At 43.3% G+C, this 24,833-nt stretch overlaps 1 protein-coding gene across 1 annotated transcript in view; it reads left to right on the plus strand.

Annotated features, from left to right (window-relative positions):
• Nucleotides 1-2,197: 2,197 nt before the first annotated feature.
• The window catches only part of MTAP (methylthioadenosine phosphorylase), a 166,387-nt gene continuing 143,751 nt past the window's right edge, over nucleotides 2,198-24,833 (plus strand). The window contains exon 1 of the mRNA XM_030192434.1: nucleotides 2,198-2,276. Within this exon, the coding sequence (XP_030048294.1) occupies nucleotides 2,250-2,276 (27 nt within the window). The 5' untranslated portion in view covers nucleotides 2,198-2,249. The remainder of the gene's footprint in view (nucleotides 2,277-24,833) is intronic.

Here is a 24,833-nt window from a genome sequence, read left to right on the forward strand (position 1 = left end):
TTAAGCTAGATCACGGTGTATGCAGCCTCTCTGGGAAGACATACAGCTGGATCCAGGTGTCTGCAGCCCTTTGTATGAGAAATAGAGCTGATTCTAGGTGTATGCTGCCCCTCAGACAATAAATACAGCTGGATCCAGGTGTAAATAGCCCTTTCAGAAAGACTTGGACATGTATTACTGTATTGTATAGAATAATGTGGAAAAATGAGCAAAATATGCAAAGAGTTTCTGCTGTTTCTAGAAGGTACAATAATTTTTAATGCTGTTTTACTGATTTATTTATTTTATTTATTTACTTGTGGCATTTGTATCCCACATTTTCCCACCTCTTTGCAGGCTCAATGTGGCTTACAATACATCAAGAATAGTGGAAATAAGAAGAGAATAGACATTTGGTATTGCAGAAGGATTTTGAGTTACATGATAACAATAAAGCATAATAGTGATGTAACAAGAAAACATTATGAGATAGTTCTATAACAAGAAATTTCAAATTTTATGTTGTCATATGTTCATAGGGGAAGCATCAAGTATTTTCGTAGAGAACAATAAATCTTTATTGTCATCATAAAGAAAGCAGGTATCTAGTGATCCAATGAAAACCACAATACAGCACTGGAAATAACAAGACAGCTTCTGGAGCACTGACAAATATATTTTAAAAATAACCCTCCCCCCTTCACAGACCCTCAAAACTTCCACCAGCTCCCACAACTTCTCTTAGATCTCACCCCCCTCCCCTAACAAGAGAATCTACTTTACTATTGTTTTTGACAACATGTAAGCCGCATTGAGCCTGCCATGAGTGGGAAAGATCTGGGTACAAATGTAACAAGAAAAAAAAAAAAACCCCAAGATGGCTGTTGCAGGGGGAACCAGCTTTAACTTAATAGTCATACTCTCTTGTTATCAAATCTCAGTGAACCAGATAAACTCATGCCATGTCCCCTCATTTAACCTCAAGGTGATAGAGATAAGAGTTTTCAGTTTTGGCATAGTATAAGTCATCACAAGAACATAATATAAGAAAACCAATGGACTGCATTAGGGGCTTATAGCCCATTTACTTATGTTTAAACAAAAGATCTGCATGAAACAAAATATGAATCATGTTTAAAACAGAATAATCCATTTGTGTATCTAAAAGGTAAACTTCTACAAAACAGATGAAGATGTGATTCCATGTGCCCCAATGAAAGGAGAGTTTAATTCTACTTCCATTTAATTTCAATATATTCCATCATCTTTATAACACCAGACTTCCCAAGGCAGATTATAACAATAGTTAAGATGAACCCATCAGGAAACAGGATATCCTCACTGAAATCTGGCCACCTGTATTGTATAGAAGAATAGTGAAGTAAAATGAGCACAAACTACAGAGTTTATAATTGCTGTTTCTAGCAGATACAATAATTTTTAAGCTGTTTTAGTGCTATTCAATTGTTATTTCTTTTCTGCTCCACCTTTTAAGGCACTGCCTATCCAACTTAAACAGCTTTAGACTTGTTACAGATGGACCAACAATAAAGAACGACAACGTAGATATGGCAGCTCATAGGTCTGCTTGCTTTGTTTTGAGTGAACGGCAATGACGGGTGCGCGGGGGAGTGCAAAACAGAGATGAACTAAATTAGCTTCCTTGCTTACAGTGGACTAGATAGACTGGCAGTCTGATTAACTTCCTTCAAGATTCGCACAGCGCTGGGTTATGGCTGGTGATCGCTGCATACTGTAAGCAGCGGCAGCCGTCAAAACAAAGAAGCGCTCTAGTCTTTAACAGATCCGGAAAATCCCGGGCTACATGAATGAATGCCTACTACTACTACGTACGCAGCGCTGTACACTTGAACATGAAGAGACAGTCCCTGCTCACAGAGCTTACAATCTAATTAGGACAGACAAACAGGGCAAACAAGAGATAAGGGAATATTAAAGTGAGGATGATAAAATAAGGGTTCTGAACAAGTGAATATGGGTTAGGAGTTAAAAATGAATACTTAAAGTGCATAAAAATGCCTGTTCGACATGCTGGAGTCACAAAATTACCCCCCATGCTGAACAGTGAATCACCAGCTAGCACAACATTAGATGGATAAGAAGACTTGGGCAGCTCACCTATGCTTGTTTGCTTTGTACACATGCTAACAGTGATAAAGTTGTTTAAGTGAAAAAAAAAATGAAGCCCTCCCTCTACCCACCGGAGGAAACAGAAAACTTTACTGCTGGTTGTACACTCCCTAAGCAATATGGCCGCAGCAGCACAAGCAGTGAAGGTAAGAGGAGCTGGGTTATGTCTCATGTTTTCCGGGGGAGCCATGCTTTTGATCCTCGACTTTAGACTTACTGCTGCTGTGTATGCAAAGTACCCGTCTGCCCGATCCCAGCAACAGATTCGCCTCTGCTGTTTTATTTGTTGTTGTTTTTTTTTTTTTTTTTTGGGGGGGGGGGGGTGGTTCTGTCTGGTGAGGTGCCTTAGGGGATATATGGATGAATGCACTCTGCAAATCGGCGAGGGCAAAGAGCTTGAGGAGGTGCAAAAAGACGGGTTGATGAAATGCACGTGGTTGGGGCTCAGGCATGAAGGGATGCATTTACAGGGCAGGAGAAGGGTGCGAACCAAGCAGCAGGGCAATTTTCAAATTGCACGCCAGCACTGGGTAACTGATTTCCAAATTGTGAAACCTTTGGACTTTGCACAGGGACAGTTTTTGTATAGAATAACGTGGATCGGTTCGTAGTCCAGCCAAAGCAATGGATCTCCTCCTCCTTCTTTCCGAATGTCTTCCTTCGATCAGGCTGATAATATGCGATTCTTGAAAGCCCAGGGCAATTTCCAGAAAGGCTAAACAACTTAAAAAATTGGTACTTGCATGCTCGCCAGCAATATGTTTGTACAGGATAAATCGACAGAAGAGCACCTAGATGTAGGATATGAAAGAGCTTATTTGAAGTCTATTCTATAATGAAAACTCGGCATCTGTTTTTCTTTACAGAATGCTATTTTAACCCACTTTAAGCACATAGATATTTACACTCACCAATGAGCTTTGATTGAGAACAGACGCGAAATGACGTCAAAAAGTTGAAGTTACTTAGGTTAGTCCAAGGAAGTTTAATAGACAGGAGACCAAGTGACGTCAAAACGTCGAAACCAATTAGTCCAGTCTCAGTTTGCCTGGGCAGCCGTCATCGCCATACTCTCAAAACAAAGCAAGCAAACCTATGAGCTGCTGCATCCACGTTGTTGGTAGCATTTGTATTTAATCTCACTTATTTTTTCAAAACATGCCAGCTTCTGCAGCATATGGTTGTACACAGAGGAAGTATAATAAAGGAATAACTTTACATCATTGGTAGAGTAGTAATTTGTTATAAATCGTAATCTGTGTCATTTGGAGAGGGCTAGTTATAGGGACACCCTAGCAGGTGTTATATTCATGCAGATATTTTTTTTCTCCTGGTTAAGGGCCACTAAAACAGACATCATGTTATGAGAATCAGGTGCTCAATATTCAGAAACCTGGGGAGCATTTTAAATCTTTTTTTTTTCTTGTGCCTAGATCAAAAGAAAAAGATAGCATGTGGGAACTTGCTCCTTTTGTTTTGTGGATTGCAGAGGTATACTATAAAAATACACTTGATAATTTTATTACTATTATTTAAAAGACAGATATTGAATACTGGATGGACCGTGCAGGTCTTTTTCTGCCGTCATCTACTATGTTACTATGAATAATGAGGGCAGAGTTACCTTCATGCAGAAGTCCAGAATCAGTCTAAATGTGCTAACATTGTCCAGTTCTTCAAAGAAAGAATGGCTTAAACTTCTAATAATCAACTTCACCAAAGAAGTAAATTAGCCGTTGCGTGATTAACTATAAACTGCACTTTAAGTGTGAGGGGAAAAGTCTCATAATTTCACTGTGCTTATGTCCTATGTTATCGCTCATCATCTGGACATACTTTAGCATCCGTGACATGTATAATCACTGACAAAAACTCCGACCTACTGTATTTTAAATATCAAAGTGCAGTGATTCAAATCGTGTGCATAACTCATTGAAACTGTTTTTTTTTAGCTTTTTTTACTTTTTTGTTTTTTCTCTCTTTAAGCTACCATCTACAATGTTACAAACAAAATTGTGCTATCTATGGCGTTCACTGAAGGACAATCACTTATCTGCATCAGGTAAACATTCTCCAGACCCCGACAGGTTCCTGTTTTGCCAGGGCTTTGCTGAGGGATCTGTATTATTTGCAGATTTGTGTCCTTCTCACTCCTGATTAATAATCTACCATTCCGGGAAGATTCCCGATTGGTCAAAGAGAGAGGACGCCCTTTTAAAAACAGATAGATGCCATTTTAGTTGTCATTGGTGAAGCAGCACTACGGAGGCACAGTCAATAGGTAATTCTATGAACCATAAGCAGTAAGAAAATTAGTCCATGTAACCTTGGATTTTACTTATAGATTCTTTTTTGCATTTAGGACTTTCTGATAAAATGATTAATGGTGAAGCTCCCGAAGAAGCGTGGAGGGGCATTTTCGAACGGGGGCACCCATCTCTGAGGACGTCCCCGCGAAGGGGCGGGGCATCCCGTATTATCGAAACAAGATGGGCGTCCATCTTTCGTTTCGATAATATGGTCGTGGACGCCCAAATATCAACATTTAGGTCGACCGAAGAGATGGGTGACCTCGGTTTTCGCTGATAATGGAAACCGAGGACGCCCATCTCAAAAATGACCAAATCCAAGCCCTTTGGTCGTGGGAGGAGCCAGCATTCGTAGTGCACTAGTCCTCCTCACATGCCAGGACACCAACCGGGCACCCTAGGGGGCACTGCAGTGGACTTCACAAATTGCTCCCAGCTGCATAACTCCCTTACCTTGGGTGCTGAGCCCCCCAAACCCCACTCTCCACACCTGTACAACACTACCATAGCCCTAAGGGGTGAAGAGGGGCACCTACATTTGGGTACAGTGGGTTTCGGGTGAGTTTTGAAGGGCTCACATTTACCACCACAAGTTTAACAGGTAGGGGGGGAGATGGGCCTGGGTCCACCTGCCTGAAGTGCACTGCACCCACTAAAAACTGCTCCAGGTATCTGCATACTGCTGTGATGGAGATGGGTATGACATTTGAGGCTGGAAAAAAATGTTTTTACATTTTTTTTTTTGGTGGGAGGGGGTTAATGACCACTGGGGGAGTAAGGGGAGGTCATCCCCGATTCCCTCCGGTGGTCATCTGGTCAGTTCGGGCACCTTTTCGAGGCTTGGTCGTGAAAAAAATTGGACCAAGTAAAGTCGGCCAAATGTTCGTCAGGGGCACCCTTCTTTTTTCTATTATCGGCCGAGGACGCCCATCTCTTAATCACACCCCCGTCCTGCCTTCGGTATGGTGCCGGCATGCTCCCGTGAACTTTGGTCGTCCCCGCGATGGAAGGCAGTTGAGGACGCCCCAAATTGGCTTTCGGTTATGCCAATTTGGGCGACCCTGAGAGAAGGACGCCCATCTCCCGATTTGTGTCGGAAGATGGGCGTCCTTCTCTTTCGATTATGCCCCTGAAAGTGTGAAACGAAGGCGCTCTGTTGAGCTCACCGTACAAGTAGCGACATTTTTAGATAAGTGCCTTTCTCCGTTCTAAGATAAGACCATAGGAGACATGTTATATAAAAAATATCTCTTAAGAAAAATACGAAAAAAGGATTTAAATAAATTTCTCAAACCAGTAAGAGGTTTTTCAGACCTATGAGGAGTTTCGCCCAGCTACAGATGGCCCCACTAGCACGGTCACTATCCAAACAAGGTTTCAACCCCTTCATCTATGGCAATGATGTAACAATCTTTATTCCTTTCAAAAATGATCCATCTGAAATCACTACCAGAATCATAGACAGCTTACATCTCATGGAACTATGAGCATCAGCCTTCAAATTAAAGCTGAATATGGAAAAATCACACTGATTCAATACCAAACGATTCATCACTATAAGTGGTAGGGGAACGAACCTCCCTATAGCAAAAGACCTGAAGATCCTAGGAATAACAATAGATCATGAGCTGTCCCTTGACAAACAAGTAGAACGTGGAAACTCAAGAGAGTAAAAAGCTACTTCCCACAAGAAATCTTCCATACACTAGTACAAACCATAGTCCTAACTCTTGAAGACTATTGCAATGCAATTTATGCAGGATGCAAGGAACAAACCCTCAAAAAACTACAGACAGCACAAAACACAGCAGCAAGATTCATAGATGGCAAACATTGCTTTGAAAGTACAAAACCACTGCTTTAAAAACTACACTGGCTACCTATCAAAGCACGAATATCCTTCAAGATCTGCACACTGACCTACAGAGTAACAGCCTTTCACCAGAATACATGATACACCTAATAAACCTACCGTTGCAAAACGCTGTCAAGAGTTCGAGGTCTTTATCTTGCCCTCCTGTTCCCCAGCTGTCAAGGAGTGAAATTCAAAACAACATACAAAATCTGCTTCACTTATATCTGTAGCAAAATCTGAACACCCTACCAAGAGACCTAAAGTCTATCAACAACTATCTACATTTCAGAGAACACCTGAAAGCCCACTTTTTCAGATCGTTCTTTCTCGACAAACTTTTGTAGTTAAAGCAAACAACGTATTAGCACCTCAATCACGATCTTGACCTAATCAGAACCTGTCCCATTACTACAGAAGACCCAATACCACCTATTTCCCACAAATCTCATGGCAGCAAATTGCCCTACAACATGAAAACTGACTTTCCTAAGCAACCTGTAAGCCACCTTGAACCTTACTATGTAACCTGCTTTTCCTATGTAACCTGTAAGCCACATTGAACCTATTCCAGGTGGGAAAATGTGGGGTACAAATGCAAAATAAATAAAATAAAAATAAATATTATAAACACCACAGGCTGCGCTTCTGAGGTCTTTTCCTCCTTCCCTATAACTAAACTAATGTTGTTAGCACATGTAGTATGTTGAGTAAAATCAAATCAGCTTGCTATCAAAGTATAGAGTAAACTCGAATAAGCACAGCAGCTAGATATACTAAAAATTATAATTTACTCAGCATCTCCACCTGCTGGTAGGTGGGCATAACCCACAATTATGGACTAATCCTTTGGGACTAAAGGAAATAAAATTATCGGGTAAGAGCTGATTTTTCCTTAGTGAGCAGTACCTTGGTCGTAGTTAGCACGGATATACTTAGGCCTCCTATGTAGGAGGTGCAAAGTGGACCTGCACTAAGTGCAAAACTGTTGATTAGCACGCAGCAGTTGCCACATGCTAACTGCAGTATACCTTCCACACTCATTCTCCCATGCCCTGCCTAGTTATGCCCCCAACACAAAATGCCCTTAACATGTGAATTAGCACACGATTATTTATTTTTGCATTCTTGTAATTGTAAACATAGCAGTTACTGCGTTTGTGCTATAGCCATCAACACATACAAATTTGTGTGCTAAGTGCCTAATGCACTTAGTAAAAAAACTCCTAAATTTCATCTCTCATTTAGATGTCTGGTTCCCCGGTTGGGAAGGGTCCTTTTATCAGTTTCTCACAGTGGTCCTTTTACTAAGGTGCGTTGAAAAGTGGCCTGCGCTGGTGTAGATGCGTGTATTGGATGCGTGCAGGTTTATTTTTCAGTGCACCTGCAAAAAAGCCTTTTTTGGGGGGCTGAAAATGAACGTGTGGCAAAATGAAAATTGGCGCACGTCCATTTTGGGCCTGAGACCTTACCGCCACCCATTGACTTAGCCGTAAGGTCTTGTGTGTTAGCAGGGCAATAATTGTCAGCATACGTGCAATGCTGATTACTACCTGGTTAGCACCGTGCGCCAGAAATGTTCAGATGCGCATAGTGGGCGCGTGTAAAAAATGAAATTACCACCTGGGCCACGCAGTAGCTGGACGGTAGTGACAAATAGGTTGTCATCTGCGGATTTGATCACTTCGTTCATTGCTTCCTCTTACCAAATTGTTAATGGATAAGTTAAAAATAAAATACTGGTCCAAATATAGATCCTGAGACATTCCACTATTTAGCTGTTTACTCCCGGGGGAATTCTGTTTAAACCTTTTGAAAATTCTGCACTGTTTAATTGTAGCATTTTTGCATAGAATTTCCCCATCCTATTTGCCTCTTCAAGCTCCACAGTGCAAGCCCAAAGTATTTCTGTGGAGGCCAAGTAGACCCCAGTTGTCAGATAGATGGAGGCAGGAGATGGGCCGGACATAGAGACCATGCGGTCTCAACAAACAGGTCAATCTACAAAACAGGAACACCAATAAAGTAGGTGGAAGAGGGATCCAGAAATAGGACTAGGTCCTGGCTGGCAGAGCAGGTTTGTATGCAGAGGGCAGGCAAAGGGTTTGATATTAAAGGTCAGCAGAAGTATACCACTGTGGAACTTAATTGAGGTTTATCAAAGGGCAGTGATTCCCAAACCTATCCTGGGGAACCCCAGCCAGTCAGTTTTCAGGATATCCACAATGAGTATTTATGAGATTGATTTACATACATTGCCTCCTTGGCATGCAAATCTGTCTCATGCATATTCATTGCCTGTACGCTTTACATAACTATAACCAATATTATCTCTTAATTTTTAGACTTTATTGTATCACAAATATCAATTGTACAAAATATTTTTCTCTCAATTAACCAATAAAACATTTAACTAATTAAAAATGCTGACGTGCCTGTAACGCGGCTTAGTAAACATGACCCGTCATCTTTTGAGGCCCTCTTCCTCTCCAACTGTACCATCCTCTCTGTGCTAAAAAAAACAAACAAACTATTAGAATCGCTTCCACTACCAGAAGAAGTAGAGCTCATATTGTCACTAGTATTTGAACCTAATTCAGTAGAAGGATTTGCAGAAGTATTAGAGATTTCAGTACATCCAAGAGTAGACTTTATTTTGGAGATAGTCTTGCTCATCTCTCCTATATTGTTTTTATCTTATTTTTCTTAAGCTGGTCTTTAAATTTCTCTATATTTTCTTGTAATGATTTATACTGTTTATTGCATTCTTTAGCTGTGTGACTATCTTCAACTTTTTCAATTCAGTATCTAACTTCTCCTGACTTCGGTGCATTATGGTCTTACTTTTATTATCAATAATTAATAGCATTAGGTCAAAAGAATATTTAAAATTCTATTCCATGTATCAAAAAAATACAAAGCTTGTGATTCTTTATTCATTCTTAAACTTCTAGGGATTCTCTCTACCTTACAATAAGCCACAAGGATCGATGCATTGATCTCTATATTAGTTAGTATTTTATTCAGATTTAAATTATCAGTCTATCCTATAAAGTTGTTTCCTGTGGATTCAGTAATGTCAAACTGGGAGGGTCCCACCAGCTTGCTCACTAGTAAAGCCATACACAGTTTTCCACATATTATTGGTCATCTTACTCTGTGGTATAAAAATACACAGATTATGTAGGCGTATCAGGAGATCACGTAAGTGATATCAAATTGTAAAAAGATCCCCACTGGGCTCAAAAGTATAAGTTCCTTTATTCCAAAATAATGTTTTAAAAAACATTTTCAAGAGTATCCCTATCTGTTTTAGCTGCAATGACTCTGTCTAAATAAACCTATACAAGTCAGTGACCCCTAGGTGGCAATGTTGGCATTCTGTGGATTTTCTGAGAGGCAGTGTATATTTCCTTCAGCTCAGTTTTGGGACTGTATTTTTTGTCTTGTGAAAAATCTCTCTTGAGTCATGTGTGTTCTTTGTGAAGTGTATTTGCAATAACAACAGTTTTACTCAACCCTCTGTACTTTGAAAGAAAAGTGTTTGCAATGTGCTTGGCCTTGGTCTTCCTCTACAGTAGCAATGGTTTCATGGAACAAGCTACCCAGAATGTGTATCAGGGCAAGGATAGTATGAGTTACTATAAGACATGGAAGGCTTGACTGCGGAAACAGGCTTTTAGGGAGTGGATAGTTTCAGGATGACATTTGGGGTAGTGTTTTTCTATTAGTGAGAGAGAGTTATTTCTGATTCTTGCTACGTTTTAACTGTCGTAGACGGGCATTTTCGATATGAAGTCTAAGTCCGACTTCGGATGTTTTGCAAAAAACGGCCAAAATCTGAATAGGAAAGGCCATTTTCAAAAAAGAAAAACGTCTATCTTTTTTTTCCGAAAATACTGTTTTGAACAAGGTTTTGTGATTTGGACATTTTGTTTTTTGGCCCGTTAAAAAAAAAAAAAAAAAAGTCCAAGTGCAAAATGCACAAAATCAAGCCATCAGGATATAGGAGGAGCCAGCATTTTTGTAGACTGGTCCCTCAGAAACCCCAGGAAAGCAACAGGACACCCTAGGGGGCACTGCAGTGGACTTAATAAAATTCTCCCACGTACACATCTCACCATTGCTCACTTATCTTGTCTGTTGAGGCCCCCAAAACCCACTACCCCCAACTGTACACTACTACAGTAGCCCTTGCAGGTGAAGGGGGCACCTATATATGGGTACAGTGGATTTCTGGTGAGTTTTGGAGGGCTCACGGTAAGGGCCTGGGTCCACTTGTCTACAGTGCACTGCACCACCACTAGACTACTCCAGGGACCTGCATGCTGCTCTAATGGACCTGAATATAACATCAGAGGCTGACAAGTAATGTTTTAAATCACATTTTTGGAGGGTGGGAAGCGGTTAGTGACTACTGAGGAAGTAAGGAGAGATCATCCCTGATTCCCTCCAGTGGTCATCTGGTCATTTAGGACACCTTTTTGTGTCTTATTCATTATAAAAACAGGTCTAGCTCAAAATTGTAGAGGAATTAAATACAAGACCTACTACGCATCCAATTTCTCCTTTTTGGGCAGCCAGCTTTGGAACGCTATACCCAGACCAATCCGATTAATAAACGACTTCTTGCCCTTTAGAAAAATGCTGAAAGCTAATTTCTTTAAGCAAGCCTACCCAAAGGGCCCAACCTAATCTCGCCAACTTCCATCCCCAATTCTGTTCTGACTTAAATACCAACCTCCCATCCTTCTCTTTCCATCTCTCCTTAATTTTATCCCTCCTTACCCTTTCTCCCAAATTATACTATCCTATCCTGTCTACCCTCTTTTATCCTAGTCATATATTATCTAGCTCAACTTATCTTACACTACTAAGCCCAACTTTACATTGTTTTACTACTGTTTTATTAAAATTATATTAACTTTGTATTTCAAATTACTACGTAAGCCGCATTGAACCTGCATTGTGAGGAAAGCGCGGGGTACAAATGTAATAATAATAATAACGTCTTAGTTTTAGTCCTGGACGGTTTTGTTTTGTTCCATTATGTCGGAAAAATGTCCAAGTGTTAGGAATGCATACATCCCGCCCTTAACATGCCCCTGACACGCCTCCTTGTGATTAGAACGCACTTCTGACAGAGATCATAGAAAAACATCTAAAAATTGGTTTTGAAAATACCAATTTGGACGTTTTCAATCATGGCACCAAGATTCTGTTATAGAATACTAAGTAGGCATTGATGCACCTACATTTAGGAGCGACCACTTACGCCAAGTCTAGTATTCTTTAAGGCGTAAGTTAGCACCATGCTCATGGCCTGCCCATATGTACACCCCCCTCATACTTCTATCCTATTGTATAGAATACTGCGTAGTGCATCTAGGCACGTAAGGGTAGGTAAATGCACCAATTAGCGTCACTTAATTGCTTGCTCTCAGCCATGCATTCTGGCTGTGTGATCACACTCTCTCTCCTCCAGTTGCTCCTCTCTGTAGCTTAAGGAGATTTCCAAGGCCTGGAGCTCCTCCAGCCTTGCTTGTAGTCCTGTCTCTGCAAGGTCCCGTCCTAGGGACTTGGCACTGGATTGCCTTATCTACTCCCCCTGCTGTTCAATGGTTTCCTGTAATCTTTTCTGTTCTGCTTCTACAGCAGTGTGGATACTCTAATTCCTCCCCACACTTTCCAATTGGCTGTGTGAGAGCTCCCATCAGCTCCACTTTCTTTTTTAGCAGGCCCTGTAGCTTGGCATGATTTTTCCTCCCACTTTTCTCTTTGACTTTGCAACTGGCCATTAGCATACACAGCTGCTTGTTGCAATTCTTCATCCAGTATTTTACAATAGCGGTCAGCCTCCTCTAACTCGCTAGCTAAATCCTGTGGTGGGTCCTTAACCTCTGCTGGGTGATCCTCAAGGGGTTCTGTCTTTTCCCTGGTTGAGTTACCATGGCAGACAACCAATCCAGGTCTTTGCTCACTTCTAAACCACAGGAGTGGACTTCCTTTCTTCCACTTCTTGGACTGCATATGAGACAGACACTTAACTTCTACCTATTGTTCATGATAGGCCCCCTTTCCCTTCTTGGGGCTTCTGGACTTGGGTTGTAGCTCACTCCCTTCCTCAGGTATCACACACCTTTGCTGCCCATCCACTTGTCTGGCTTCTGACTTCCTATGTTTGTCAGGACACTTAACCTCCTGAAACCCTTTGATTTCTGGCAGGCCACTTAAGTTGCTCCCTCTTGGAGACTCCATTAACATCCGTCCTCCTGGTGCCTTTTTGGCTACCCCAGCAGGTTGTTTGCCGGTCACCTCTTGTGACTGTTTCATGGCCCTCTTTTTAGCCTGTCCCTGTTCCTCAGCCATGCCGCACTCCAAGGGCTGTTAGTCTTCTGCATTTACAGGGCATTTCTGAAGGGCAACCAGGTTTCTTGCCATTCCTGGTCCCAAATGCCCATCCTGGAGTCTGTCTTCTTCAATCCTCGAGGCATTCTCACTGGTCCTCCACCAGTATATGCTGGAGTATTGGCTTTGAATAACTACTTCACTCTTGGTCCCTCTCCACCCCTCTCTTCCACTTCAAATTCTCCCTCTCTCTTGCCTCTCTCCTCTCTATGTCCAACAATTCTCTGTCTCTGTTGCCCCCCTCATGCGGTATCCTTTCCTACCCCAGCCCATCCTAACCCACAACTCTCATTCTCACATGAATGGGTCCGTGGAAGCGGCAGCGTGGAGGGGAGCAGGCTGGGCTCCCACTGTCGTGCACCTCCCTCCTTCAGGTGTTGCCCTTGTTTGGATGAGTCCCCAGCAGCTATTCCCATACTCTGCTGCTGCTAACCCGGAAGCCTCTTTTCTGCCACATCCCACCCAGGCAGAAACAGGAAGTTGCAACAGAAGGGGTGAGACACGACAGAAAGGAGGCTTTTGGGTTAGCTGCAGGCGCCCCGTTCAAACAAGAGTGACGCTTAAGGAAGGGAGAGGATGCCCCCTCCACGCAAGCGATGTGAAAGGTGCTCCACTGCTGGGTGGGCTTGATCGCAAACTGGCTGGGCCCAGGCTCATCCGTGGCTATGCCCCTGGTTGTCACAGATGTAGATGGGGAAGCACAGTGTTTTTTTCAGCTCCTTATAGCTTTCTTCTTGCTTTGGATTCCCTGCTTTGGATATTCAACTCCTCCAGGATTTCTATTGTAGCTGCAATATTCCCTTTGTAACATGGGGTTAGGGAAAGAAGAAAAAACAAAGTTGTAAAATGGGGATTTACTTGTGCTGGCGAACATTCCGCCGGTCAGCAATGTAGCTTGGAATTTTGAGAAGGGTTTTGAATGGGAAGCTAAGGAGGGTTTTCCTAGGAAACGGGGGTTTGTGGCAGTTGTGTTGAGCCTGCTGCTTTGTAGAAGAAGGATGATGTGTGAGTGAGCTCTGAGTGGTTTTGGTCTTCAGTGAGTGAGGAAGCGCTGCAGTGTCTGTGAGTGAAAGGGAGTGATTTTGAGAGAAAAAGGAGAGAATGAATATTTTTAGGGAAATGTGATTATTAAGGGTAATTAAGAAACATTTAGGTGGGATTAAAGCTTAGAGTGAAGAGTGTTTTCTTGAGAATTTTTGAGTTTGGATGGCTTGGGAATGTAAGAGGTGAGAGTGAGTGTGAAAGTATGGTTAGTTAAGGTGGGAGGGAGGCTAGGTGACAGTGTTGAGTGTGATTGAAGTTGGGTTTTGGGATCTTAAGTGGGAAAGGAGAAAAGAATTTTTAAAGGCTGTGTGTGTGCAAAGAGAGTGAAGGAGTGGAATGTTGGGAAGCAAGCCTGTCAGTGGAATGTGGAGAGCTGTGCTGCACTGCTGAAAAAGATCAGACACTCTGAATGAGGTTAGGGAACAAAAGTACATAGCTCAGGGTGGAAAAAGAAAGGGTATTTAAATTAATTTTATTTTACTAAGTTAGCGGCACCCCGGTTATTTGTTAAAATCATTTATTAATAGTAATTCCTTAAGTTGAAAAGTAGGAAGGCAGGGTTTTGCTCCCGCTTATTTTATTAAGTGAGAGGTGTAGCCAGAAGACAGCACGGAGGAAGGAGCAACCATTCCGGAGAATTGTTGGGCCCCACCGCAAGAAAGACTCTGTGGACAAAATCTGCTACAGCTAAGTACTTTTGTGGAGAAAAAGGGGAGAAAAAGAATACAATAAACATAAATAGTCAGTGAACATACTTACCTTAAGTCTCCCGGGAGTGAAGAACTAGAGATACCTGAAAAAGAAAAGTGGAACAAAGAATCAAATTCTTTATACAAATATACACAGGTTGCAGACACAAAGGGTTTATCCTAAGACTATACATTTACATTTTCATAAGGGGAAAGGATTTGAGAAATAATACTTATCTAATCGCTTCTGGACTGTGATGGTAATGATGTGGAATCTGTAAAAGGGGAGGAAAAGTTAAAGAGTTATTCTTCTGTTAAGGTGTTGGTATAGTAAAAGAAACTGGTAATAGAAATAAAAGTTTAGTTTTTAATGTTGTTTAGGTTATTTCAACTCCACTTTAATATTTGTTATTACACAATAAATACAAAATTATTTAATTATACTAGCAAGTCTGGTTTTTCCCAAGATCAGGATTAATCTAATTTTTAGTTTTTTTCCCCCTTCACTTCACGGGAGTGAAGGGCGAGGTTAGTGACCAGTACAGCTTCTGACTCTCAGTGGTGTGGAAACTGGGAGTTGGCCACGACTAGTTCCATCAAAACAACAGAAAGGAGGCTTCTGGGTTAGCTGCAGGCAGTGTATTGGAATCGCTGCCGGCGCCCCGTTCAAACAAGAGTGACGCTTAAGGAAGGGAGAGGATGCCCCTCCACGCAAGCGATGTGAAAGGTGCTCCACTGCTGGGTGGGCTTGATCGCAAACTGGCTGGGCCCAGGCTCATCCGTGGCTATGCCCCTGGTTGTCACAGATGTAGATGGGGAAGCACAGTGTTTTTTTCAGCTCCTTATAGCTTTCTTCTTGCATTCCCTTCTTTGGATATTCAACTCCTCCAGGATTTCTATTGTAGCTGCAATATTCCCTTCATAGATGTGCTTTGGTCTTAGGCTGTTGCTTTCAAAGACCCATTTAAGAAAAATCACCAGTTGGGTTTGTTTTTTTCTTTATGCATCTCTTCCATTGTCTATTAATGCTATTTTCTGTTGGTCTACTTATTATGTGACTCATTTCCTCCTCCTCTTCTATAGAGTCCTTCTGATTGGTCTTGGTTCTTTCTACTGGGTTTTGCCGTGAAGGATGTCTAAGGCTATTCCATTTTATCTCTCTTTTGAGTGTTTTAGTCTTTTAGTCCTGCCCTATGTTGGGGACACTGCTGCATCATATTGATCTAGGCTGGTCTGATAGCATGCTATGGAAAGAAAAGTTGAGTCTTGCTTGATAACTTTCTTTCCTTTAGTCCTATCAGATCAATCCAGAATCCCTCCCTGGTTGATTCATTTTCTTAGTTACATTCTATATTTTTCAGATATCACTGATTCTATTTTTAAGTTTCCTAACCTATTGTGTGTCACCAAATGTAGGCCTGAACATTTATGACAGATCTCACATTAATGTTCGCACCTAACTGTGATATTTACACATGTGGCTAACAATATTCTGGAAGTTGCCTGTGTAAGTATCAGCCCCACCTATTGTCCACCCATGCTCCTCCCCTGTGAACACCCTTCTAACAATTACACATTGTGTGTAATTACAGAATACTGATTAGGTGTGATCCTGCCATTTACAGGGTTAGGTGTACACTTACGTAGATGGCAGCATTCTATAACTTTTCGTGCACAATCTGCGTGTAAATTGAAATAACCTGTTATTGAATAACGGGGTAATTATATAGAGACAATTGATACCTTGAGACGCTTTGCACTCTTATGGTATTTATAAAATGGAACATTTTTGATTTTATAGCATTGGAAAACTGACATAAGTTTCAGAGATGCCCATCTTTATGATCATCCCTAAAACTTTTACTGTGTGACTTTGTGCTTTGGTGTGAATAAGTGAGCATTTGTGAGTTTTCCTTTGGACTTTATTACTGATCTTCAAAGGCATTCAGTAGTGGTATTTGGGGAACATCTTGCTTCGAGTCTGATACTTGATGTTTCATAGCTGAACGTGCTGCTTATCACATGGGTGAAGAAGAACTGGCACATCTGCTATTCCCACTTCCTCCTCACCCCTATCACATAATTCCTGTATCGGTTCCATTTTGCTTCCTTCTTTCTTTTTCTATCTGAACTGTCAGTGTGTGGAAAGCATGAATGCACTTCCCAGGGTCTGTTGAAAGGATCTGGAAGGGATGCTACCAAATCACTGATAGTGTTATACATTTATTTATAGGCATCTCTGTTTCAGATTGCTTATTATTTTATCTCAGTAGAGAGGTGTGGTAGCCGAGTTAGTCCACTCTTAAAGGTTATCAATAGAAATCAAACAAAATAAAACATGGAAAAGAAAATAAGATGATACCTTTTTTATTGGACATATCTTAATACATTTCTTGATTAGCTTTCGAAGGTTGCCCTTCTTCGTCAGATCGGAAATAAGCAAATGTGTTAGTTGATAGTATATTATTATTATTACATTTGTACCCCGCGCTTTCCCACACAATGCAGGCTCAATGCGGCTTACATAGTAATTTGAAATACAAAGTTAATAGAATTTTAATAAAACAGTAGTAAAACATATAAGTGAAACATCAAAGCATTTCAATGACAGTCTAGCAAGGTGGGGGTGGGTAGGAGGTATGCATGGGTACATCAAAGCATTTCATTTCAATGATAGTCTAACAGGATGGGTATGTTTATCACTCTCCTCTCACCTACCCACACCCATCCTGTTAGACTATCAATGAAATGAAATGCTTTGATGTACCCATGCATACCTCCTACCCACCCCCACCTTGCTAGACTGTCATTGAAATGCTTTGATGCTTCACTTATATATACTATCAACTAACACATTTGCTTATTTCCGATCTGATGAAGAAGGGCAACCTTCGAAAGCTAATCAAGAAATGTATTATGTCCAATAAAAAAGGTATCATCTTATTTTCTTTTCCATGTTTTATTTTGTTTGATTTCTATTGATATATTATCTCAGCTAATTGATGCACTTCAGGGCAGAATAAGGATTTGCATGCCTCTTGCAGACTGCTTTTATTACCTGCTAGCTTAACACAGCCACAAAGGAGACATGAATTGAGTGTCTTTAATGATTTTCGAGACAAACAATGGTTAGCATTCTTCCCAGGCCTGCTGGCTGTGTTCCCTGGCTCACTTGTCTGGCTTTGGGACGGTGATCCTGGAATGAGAGGAAGCTGCCGCTTTGCATTTTTTGTCCAGCCTAGCCTGGGCCCTGATGCTTAAAGCTCCGGCGCTAAAGGCAACAGCGCAAACCCCATAGCGCAAGAACATTGCAGAAACATAGCCCTGCAATGCTCAAAGCAAATGGCATTCAAATTTTATGTGTGCTAGTAAATCGAAAGCAAGGGGGAGGAACGTGCCTGGCACATGCACACAAAAGTTTTGCAGTAAGTGCAGCTCTTGTGCACATGCCCAGGCAAACCCGGAAGTGCAAGTGCATATCGACACCGTTCTTCTGCACCTTTAAATATAAGCTTTTCAAAAATTGTTTGCACTTAAAGTTTTGGAAGACTCATATTTAAGTGCAGGACAACAGGCATCTTATGTGTGGATTTGCTCAGACTCACACACGTTTGTTTCTCACTATCGGTGCTGCACAGGCTTCCTCTCGCTTTCTAAAAGAACACAAAAGCAGCAGTTTAATGTGAGAAATGCAGAAAAAAAATCATCTCCTTAAAACGTTGAATGCCATCCCTGAGCTGGTGGTAGGGTTTTCAGCATTTGCTTATGTACTGTCTTCTGAGCATTGGGAGGGAGTACCAAATGACCTCAGTAACATCCATTTAAGTACAAATTGTGGCCATCGTTCGTTGAAACCCATGCTAGTGCCCTCTGAGCGTTCTACACCCATTAACATGCACGCTGGCATTAGTGTTTTGAGCATTGGGCTCCTAGATGAGGAAAATACAAAGGTGACATGGGCAAGAGAGCCCTAGAGTGGGGGGGGGGGGGGGGGGGGGGGGGGGAATATTGCAGAGGTAACAGCACAGGAAATGATGGCTGATAAATATCAGTCAGCCTAAAGTTTGCTTGGTTGTTACTGTCTACAGTGTCAGCCTGCTGCCCACTGTGCAGACTGGTCTACCTACAGAATACTGTGCCTTATTGAAATCAATGAGTTTTTTTTTCTTTAGTTCTCTGTCTTTTAGCTGAACATGCAATTTCCCATATCTCAACCAGTGCTCAGAGACCCCATCCACGAACATTTTACACTCCCTCCCAATTGTATTCCTACCGGTGCCCTCCTTGTCTGTCCTAGGCATGCTCTAATTCTGTTACAGTACTGCTTTTCATCATTTTTGCTGCTAGGTATCTACTATCCCCAGGCAAAGGAAGGAAAAGAAGTGGGTTTAAGAAGAGTGAAGATGGGCACATGTAATGTAGTTTTTCTATTTTTAGGCGCATTTCACTGGGCATTGGCCTCTGTTGGGGAGGGTCAGTCTGTCTGTCCATCCACCCGTTCATGTAGATTTATTTGTGCATGGACAGATAAGCCTGTGCCTAACAGAGGGCAGGCATAGGCAGTAAATAAAGTGAAGTTCAGGAGTTTGGGTGCTACCACCAGAAAGATGTGGCAGCTGCCAGGAGAGTGCAGCAGGGAAGGCCAATTGTTCACTATGTTAGTGCAAGGGATGAGCACCAAGGAACTGGTGTGGAAGGAGACTTCCTCCAGTGGTTGGCAAGTAGGTAGTTCCAACCTGCAATGGGTCATCTGCCTGAAGAAAGAGAGGGATTTCTTAGCAGTAGCAGTACCATGTCTCAATTTCAGGGCATAAATTTGCCTGTTTCTGGGTTTTGGTACTTCCCTCTTCAACCTTGTGGGTTTTTGTTTTCTTGATGAGTTTTATTTATGTATTTCGACATTGACATAACATTTATCATGACATTTTACAAGAAATTATAAGTAGATAGCGGTTACCGCTGCTGCCAAAGAGCTTACAACCTGAGGTCATGAAAGGGCCATGGGGGCAATATGATTTGAATTTGGGTGGTTGGCTAGCAATGAGGTCTCTACCTCTCCCTTCTTTATAAAACTCCAATCATTTTGGAGGGGAATAAAAGGTATTGCTTTCTATTATGCACAGCATTGGAGTGCTGTTTGCACGGGCTCTGATGAATTGTGGTTTAGTACCCAGAAGCCCTCTTTTAATGACGCTTATAAGACGGCAGGGACATCGTTTCCCGAGTACGCTTTTTCTGCTTCAGGAGTCACATTAGCTCATGTTCGTGTGTGTGTGTGTGTGTGAAGTCAGGAGTTAGATTATTGTTTGCTCACCTTCAGAGTTCAGACCAGGCCTGCAGCTGAATCTGCTCCTTCTTTCTCTCATTTTGTGTTATGTTTTTGCAGACTCTGCAAGAGAGATGCTGATCTGAATTATGATTTGTCTAACTTCCTTTTCCATCTCTTGGCCTGTTCTGCAGAGCATACTTTATGATTTGCAAAGTTCCAGGAATTCCTTCCATAATGCTGCTGGAAATAGAATCCCAGGGGTGACAACAGCAGGCTAGCCGTTTGTAACTTGGAGCCCTGTGGTCTGCCACCCAGTTTTCAGAGGGTTTGGTAGCAAGCCAGGACCACATAGGGGTTGAGCTTCTTTAAATAATGTGAGTGTCTGGAACTGAGAGGTCATAAAGTCAAGCTTGGGAGGTCTTGTCTAGGGCTCCCTGTGAGGCAGTGCTGAGGTACTGTCTGAAAGAAAAATAGAAGTGGAGTGAGCTGAGCTTCTTGCGGGGAGTTTTATGATACAGAATTAATTAATTTTGCTAGTTCTAGTTCATGAAACATTTCAACCATGAAAGATAAAAGACCAAAATTCCCCAAATACAGCTCAACACCAGGCCTCCCCTTTGAGAATGGGAGGTGACAGAAGAGACACATGGAGCTGTCTCTCCTTTGCGGTGGGTCTGTCATAGAAAACCAGAGACACAAAGCAGGACAGCAGTCTGCTAAAAATCTAAGCTTACAGTGGCATACCCTCAGCATTAAACTGTGGCGTTCTTCAAATGACTAGATCAGAGGAGGAAAGCTTTAGTCACTGCTGCTGTCCATGGTCCTTTCTGGTAAAGTATTTTTCAGCTTTCTTGTGTAGATATTGTAGCCGTTAAGAGGATGATTCCTACCCATGTCTTTCAGTACAATGGCCATTTTACTAATCGCCGACAGGAACAACATTCTAAATCAAATACAATATGTGTTGTGCTTTGTCACAAATAGAGAGGCATAATTGAACGCGAACGCCCATCTCCATGGGCATCTATCTCTGAGGACGGGTACGTGAAGGGGCGGGCCAGACCGTATTTTCGAAAAAGATGGGCGTCCATCTTTTGTTTCGATAATACGGTTTGTGCCGGGCAAATGCATTGGATTTGGGTGGATTTGAGCTGGGCGGTATCGTTTTTCAGCAATAATGGAAACCGAAGGCGCCCAGCTCAAAAACGAACAAATCCAAGGCATTTGGTCGTGGGAGGGGCCAGGATTCGTAGTGTGCACTGGTCCCCCTCACATGCCAGGACACCAACCGGGCACCCTAGGGGGCACTTATAACAATAAAAAAAAATTAAAATACCTCCCAAGTCCATAGCTCCCTTCCCTTGGGTGCTGAGCCCCCCAAATCCCCCCAAAACCTACTGCCCACAACTCTAAACCATTACCATAGCACTTATGGCTGAAGGGGGGCACCTAGATGTGGGTACAGTGGATTTTGGGGGCGGTTTGGAGCGCTCCCATTTACCAGCACAAGTGTAACGTAGGGGGGGAGGGATGGGGCTGGGTCCACCTGCCTGAAGTCCACTGCACCCACTAACAACTGCTCCAGGGACCTGCATACTGCTGTGATGGAGCTCGGTATGACATTTGAGGCTGTCATACAGGCTGAAAAAAAAGTTTTTAAAGTTCTTTTTTTTTTGGTTGGAGGGGGTTAGTGACCACTGGGTGAGTCAGGGGAGGTCATCCCTGATGCCCTCCGGTGGTCATCTGGGCAGTTAGGGCACTTTTTGGGGACTTGTTCGTGAAAAAAAAGGGTCCAGAAAAAGTGACCCAAATTCTCGCTTCTGGCACCCTTCTTTTTTCCATTATCGGCTGAGCGCACCCATCTCTTCTCGGCCGATAAACACGCCCCAGTCCTGCCTTCACCACGCCTCCGACACGCCCCCATAAACTTTGTCCGTTCCCACGACAGATTGCAGTTGGAGGTGCCCAAAATCGGCTTTCGATTATACTGATTTGGGCGCCCACGGGAGAAAGGCGCCCATCTCCCGATTTGGGTCGAAATATGGGCGTCTTTCTGTTTCAAAAATAAGCTGGATAATGTGTTCTATACTTTCACCATTTCTACCCGTTACATCAGGGGTTCTTAATCTTTCTTCTGTTGTGACTCACCTGAAATAAGTACATAAGTAATGCCATACTGGGAAAAGACCAAAGGCCCATCAAGCCCAGCATCCTGTCCCCGACAGCGGCCAATCCAGGTCAAGGGCACCTGGCAGCTTCCCAAACGTACAAACATTCTAAGTACATAAGTAATGTCACACTGGGAAAAGACCAAGGGTCCATCGAGCCCAGCATCCTGTCCACGACAGCAGCCAATCCAGGCCAAGGGCACCTGGCAAGCTTCCCAAACGTACAAACATTCTATACATGTTATTCCTGGAATTGTGGATTTATCCCAAGTCCATTTAGTAGTGGTTTATGGACGTGTCCTTTAGGAAACCGTCTAACCCCTTTTTAAACTCTGCTAAGCTAACCGCCTTCACCACGTTCTCCGGCAATGAATTCCAGAGTTTAATTATGCGTTGGGTGAAGAAATATTTTCTCCTATTTGTTTTAAATTTACTACACTGTATTTTCATCGCATGCCCCCTAGTCCTAGTATTTTTGGAGAGCGTGAACAGACGCTTCACATCCACCTGTTCCATTCCACTCATTATTTTATATACCTCTATCATGTCTCCCCTCATCCGTCTCTTCTCCAAGCTGAAAAGCCCTAGCCTCCTTAGTCTTTCTTCATAGGGTAGTTGTCCCATCCCCGCTATCATTTTAGTCGCCCTTCGCTGCATCTTTTCCAATTCTACTATATCTTTCTTCAGATGCGGCAACCAGAATTGAACACAATACTCAAGGTGCGGTCGCACCATGGAGCGATACAACGGCATTATAACATCCTCACACCTGTTTTCCATATCTTTCCTAATAATACCCAACATTCTATTCGCTTTCCTAGCCACAGCAGCACACTGAGCAGAAGGTTTCAGTGTATTATCGACGACGACACCCAGATCCCTTTCTTGGTCCGTAACTCCTAACGTGGAACCTTGCATGACATAGCTATAATTCGGGTTCTTTTTTCCTACATGCATCACCTTGCACTTGCTCACATTAAACGTCATCTGCCATTTAGCCGCCCAGTCTCCCAGTCTCGTAAGGTCCTCTTGTAAATTTTCACAATCCTGCCGCGAGTTAACGACTTTGAATAACTTTGTGTCATCAGCAAATTTAATTACCTCGCTAGTTACTCCCATCTCTAAATCATTTATAAATATATTAAAAAGCAGCGGTCCTAGCACAGACCCCTGAGGAACCCCACTAACTACCCTTCTCCATTGTGAATACTGCCCATTTAACCCCACTCTCTGTTTCCTATCCTTCAACCAGTTTTTAATCTACAATAGGACATTCCATATCATCAAGCTGATCAATCCATAGACTGGTTGTGTCCATCTACCAGCAGGTGGAGATAGAGAGCAAACTTTTGCCTCCCTATATGTGGTCATGTGCTGCCGGAAACTCCCCAGTATGTTCTCTATCTCAGCAGGTGGTGGTCACACACAGCAGCAGCTCTGGCTAGGCCTCCAAGCCTAATCCTTAGGTTTTGTTGAGGCCTGGGGTTGAGGGCTCTTTTGAGCAAGTGCAAACCTGGTGGTGCCAGGTCCCTCCTTTTCTCCCCCCTCCCGCTGGCTCCGTTTAAAAAAAAAAAAAAAAATTTTAAACGTCTTTAAAGGCGTTTAATTCGACGTTTCTTTAAACGTTCATTGCAGCTACTCACTGGGACACCAGTTCGTTACAGCTCGGAGCGGCAAGCAGGTAATTTTACCTTTTTATAGCGGGCAGGGGGTTCCCCGATTCTTCTCCTCGTGGCATATGGCGTCGGAGGGCGAGGGCGCAAAGGGTCGCTCCCCGGATCGCTGGAGCGCTTCTAGAGGGGATGCGGGGGTTTTACAACCTGATTCGCCCTTGATGGGTGACAGTTTAGTGGCCGATGAATGTCCCGGTCGTTCCTCCGGCGTGGCGGTTTTTTCCCGCCATAAACGCCCATCCCCCGCTCCTCGCCTCCGCCATCTTGGCCGGCCACGCGGCTCGGACGGCTTCTTCGTGGGCCGCCCTTGAGGTTGGAGACATTAATGCCATGAACGCCCTTAATTTGGGCGACGGCACAAGCGGCTAAAGTTAAGCGCCGTTCTTCCCGCGCGGCTCCTTCGCGGAGTTTCGCGCCGGACGCCATTTTGGATGCGCAGCATGTCTCTCCCCCGCTATTGCGAGCGCCGGTTGAGAGTGCGTCTAGGGCTGTTGCCCAGGCTGCGGAAGTGCACAGTCTGGGGGGTTTCTCCCCCGAGTTTGTTTTGCTGCTGCATCAGGCTTTCCTCATGCAAAACGCTGCCCCTGCTCCCTCTTCTGATAAAGAGGTTGAGGTTCCCAGAGGTAAACGCCCTCGGGTTGATTTCCAGGCCTTGGAGGACTTTGTCTCCTCCGATGTAGATGAGGGCAGCGTGTCTGAGGTCTCCCAACGGTCCTTTGCGGATTCCTTGGAGGAGATAGATCCCCGCTCGGATGGAGCGGATGACCCCTCTGCAGCGCGGCTTTTTAGCCCAGAGGATTTGCCCAACCTGTTTTTACAGGCCATGGACACTTTGAAGATTTCCTCTCCGGAGGACGTCTCTCCCTCAGCCCCTGTTGGCTCTGCCATTATGCTGGGGACGAAGCGCCCGCCTAGATCCTTCCACGTGCATGATGCCATGCACTCCTTAATTGCGGCTCAATGGGATGTCCCGGAAACGAGCCTTAAAGTGGCTAGGGCTATGTCCCGCCTTTATCCTTTGGCTGTGAGTGAACGTGAGGCCTATCTGTGGCCTACCGTGGATTCTTTAATCACTGCGGTGACTAAGAAAACGGCGTTGCCGGTGGAAGGTGGCACGGCCCTAAAGGACGCCCAAGACAGAAGATTGGAGGCGGCCTTAAGGTCGTCCTTTGAGGCAGCTGCTTTAAGTTTGCAGGCCTCAGTTTGTGGCTCCTATGTGGCCAGGGCGTGCCTGACTATGGTGCAGCGGGCTTCCCCCTCGGATCTTTCCTTGAGGGCTGATTGGCCGGCC

The sequence above is a fragment of the Microcaecilia unicolor genome, chromosome 2, assembly GCF_901765095.1.
Source record: "Microcaecilia unicolor chromosome 2, aMicUni1.1, whole genome shotgun sequence".
NCBI classification, from domain to species: Eukaryota; Metazoa; Chordata; class Amphibia; order Gymnophiona; family Siphonopidae; genus Microcaecilia; species Microcaecilia unicolor.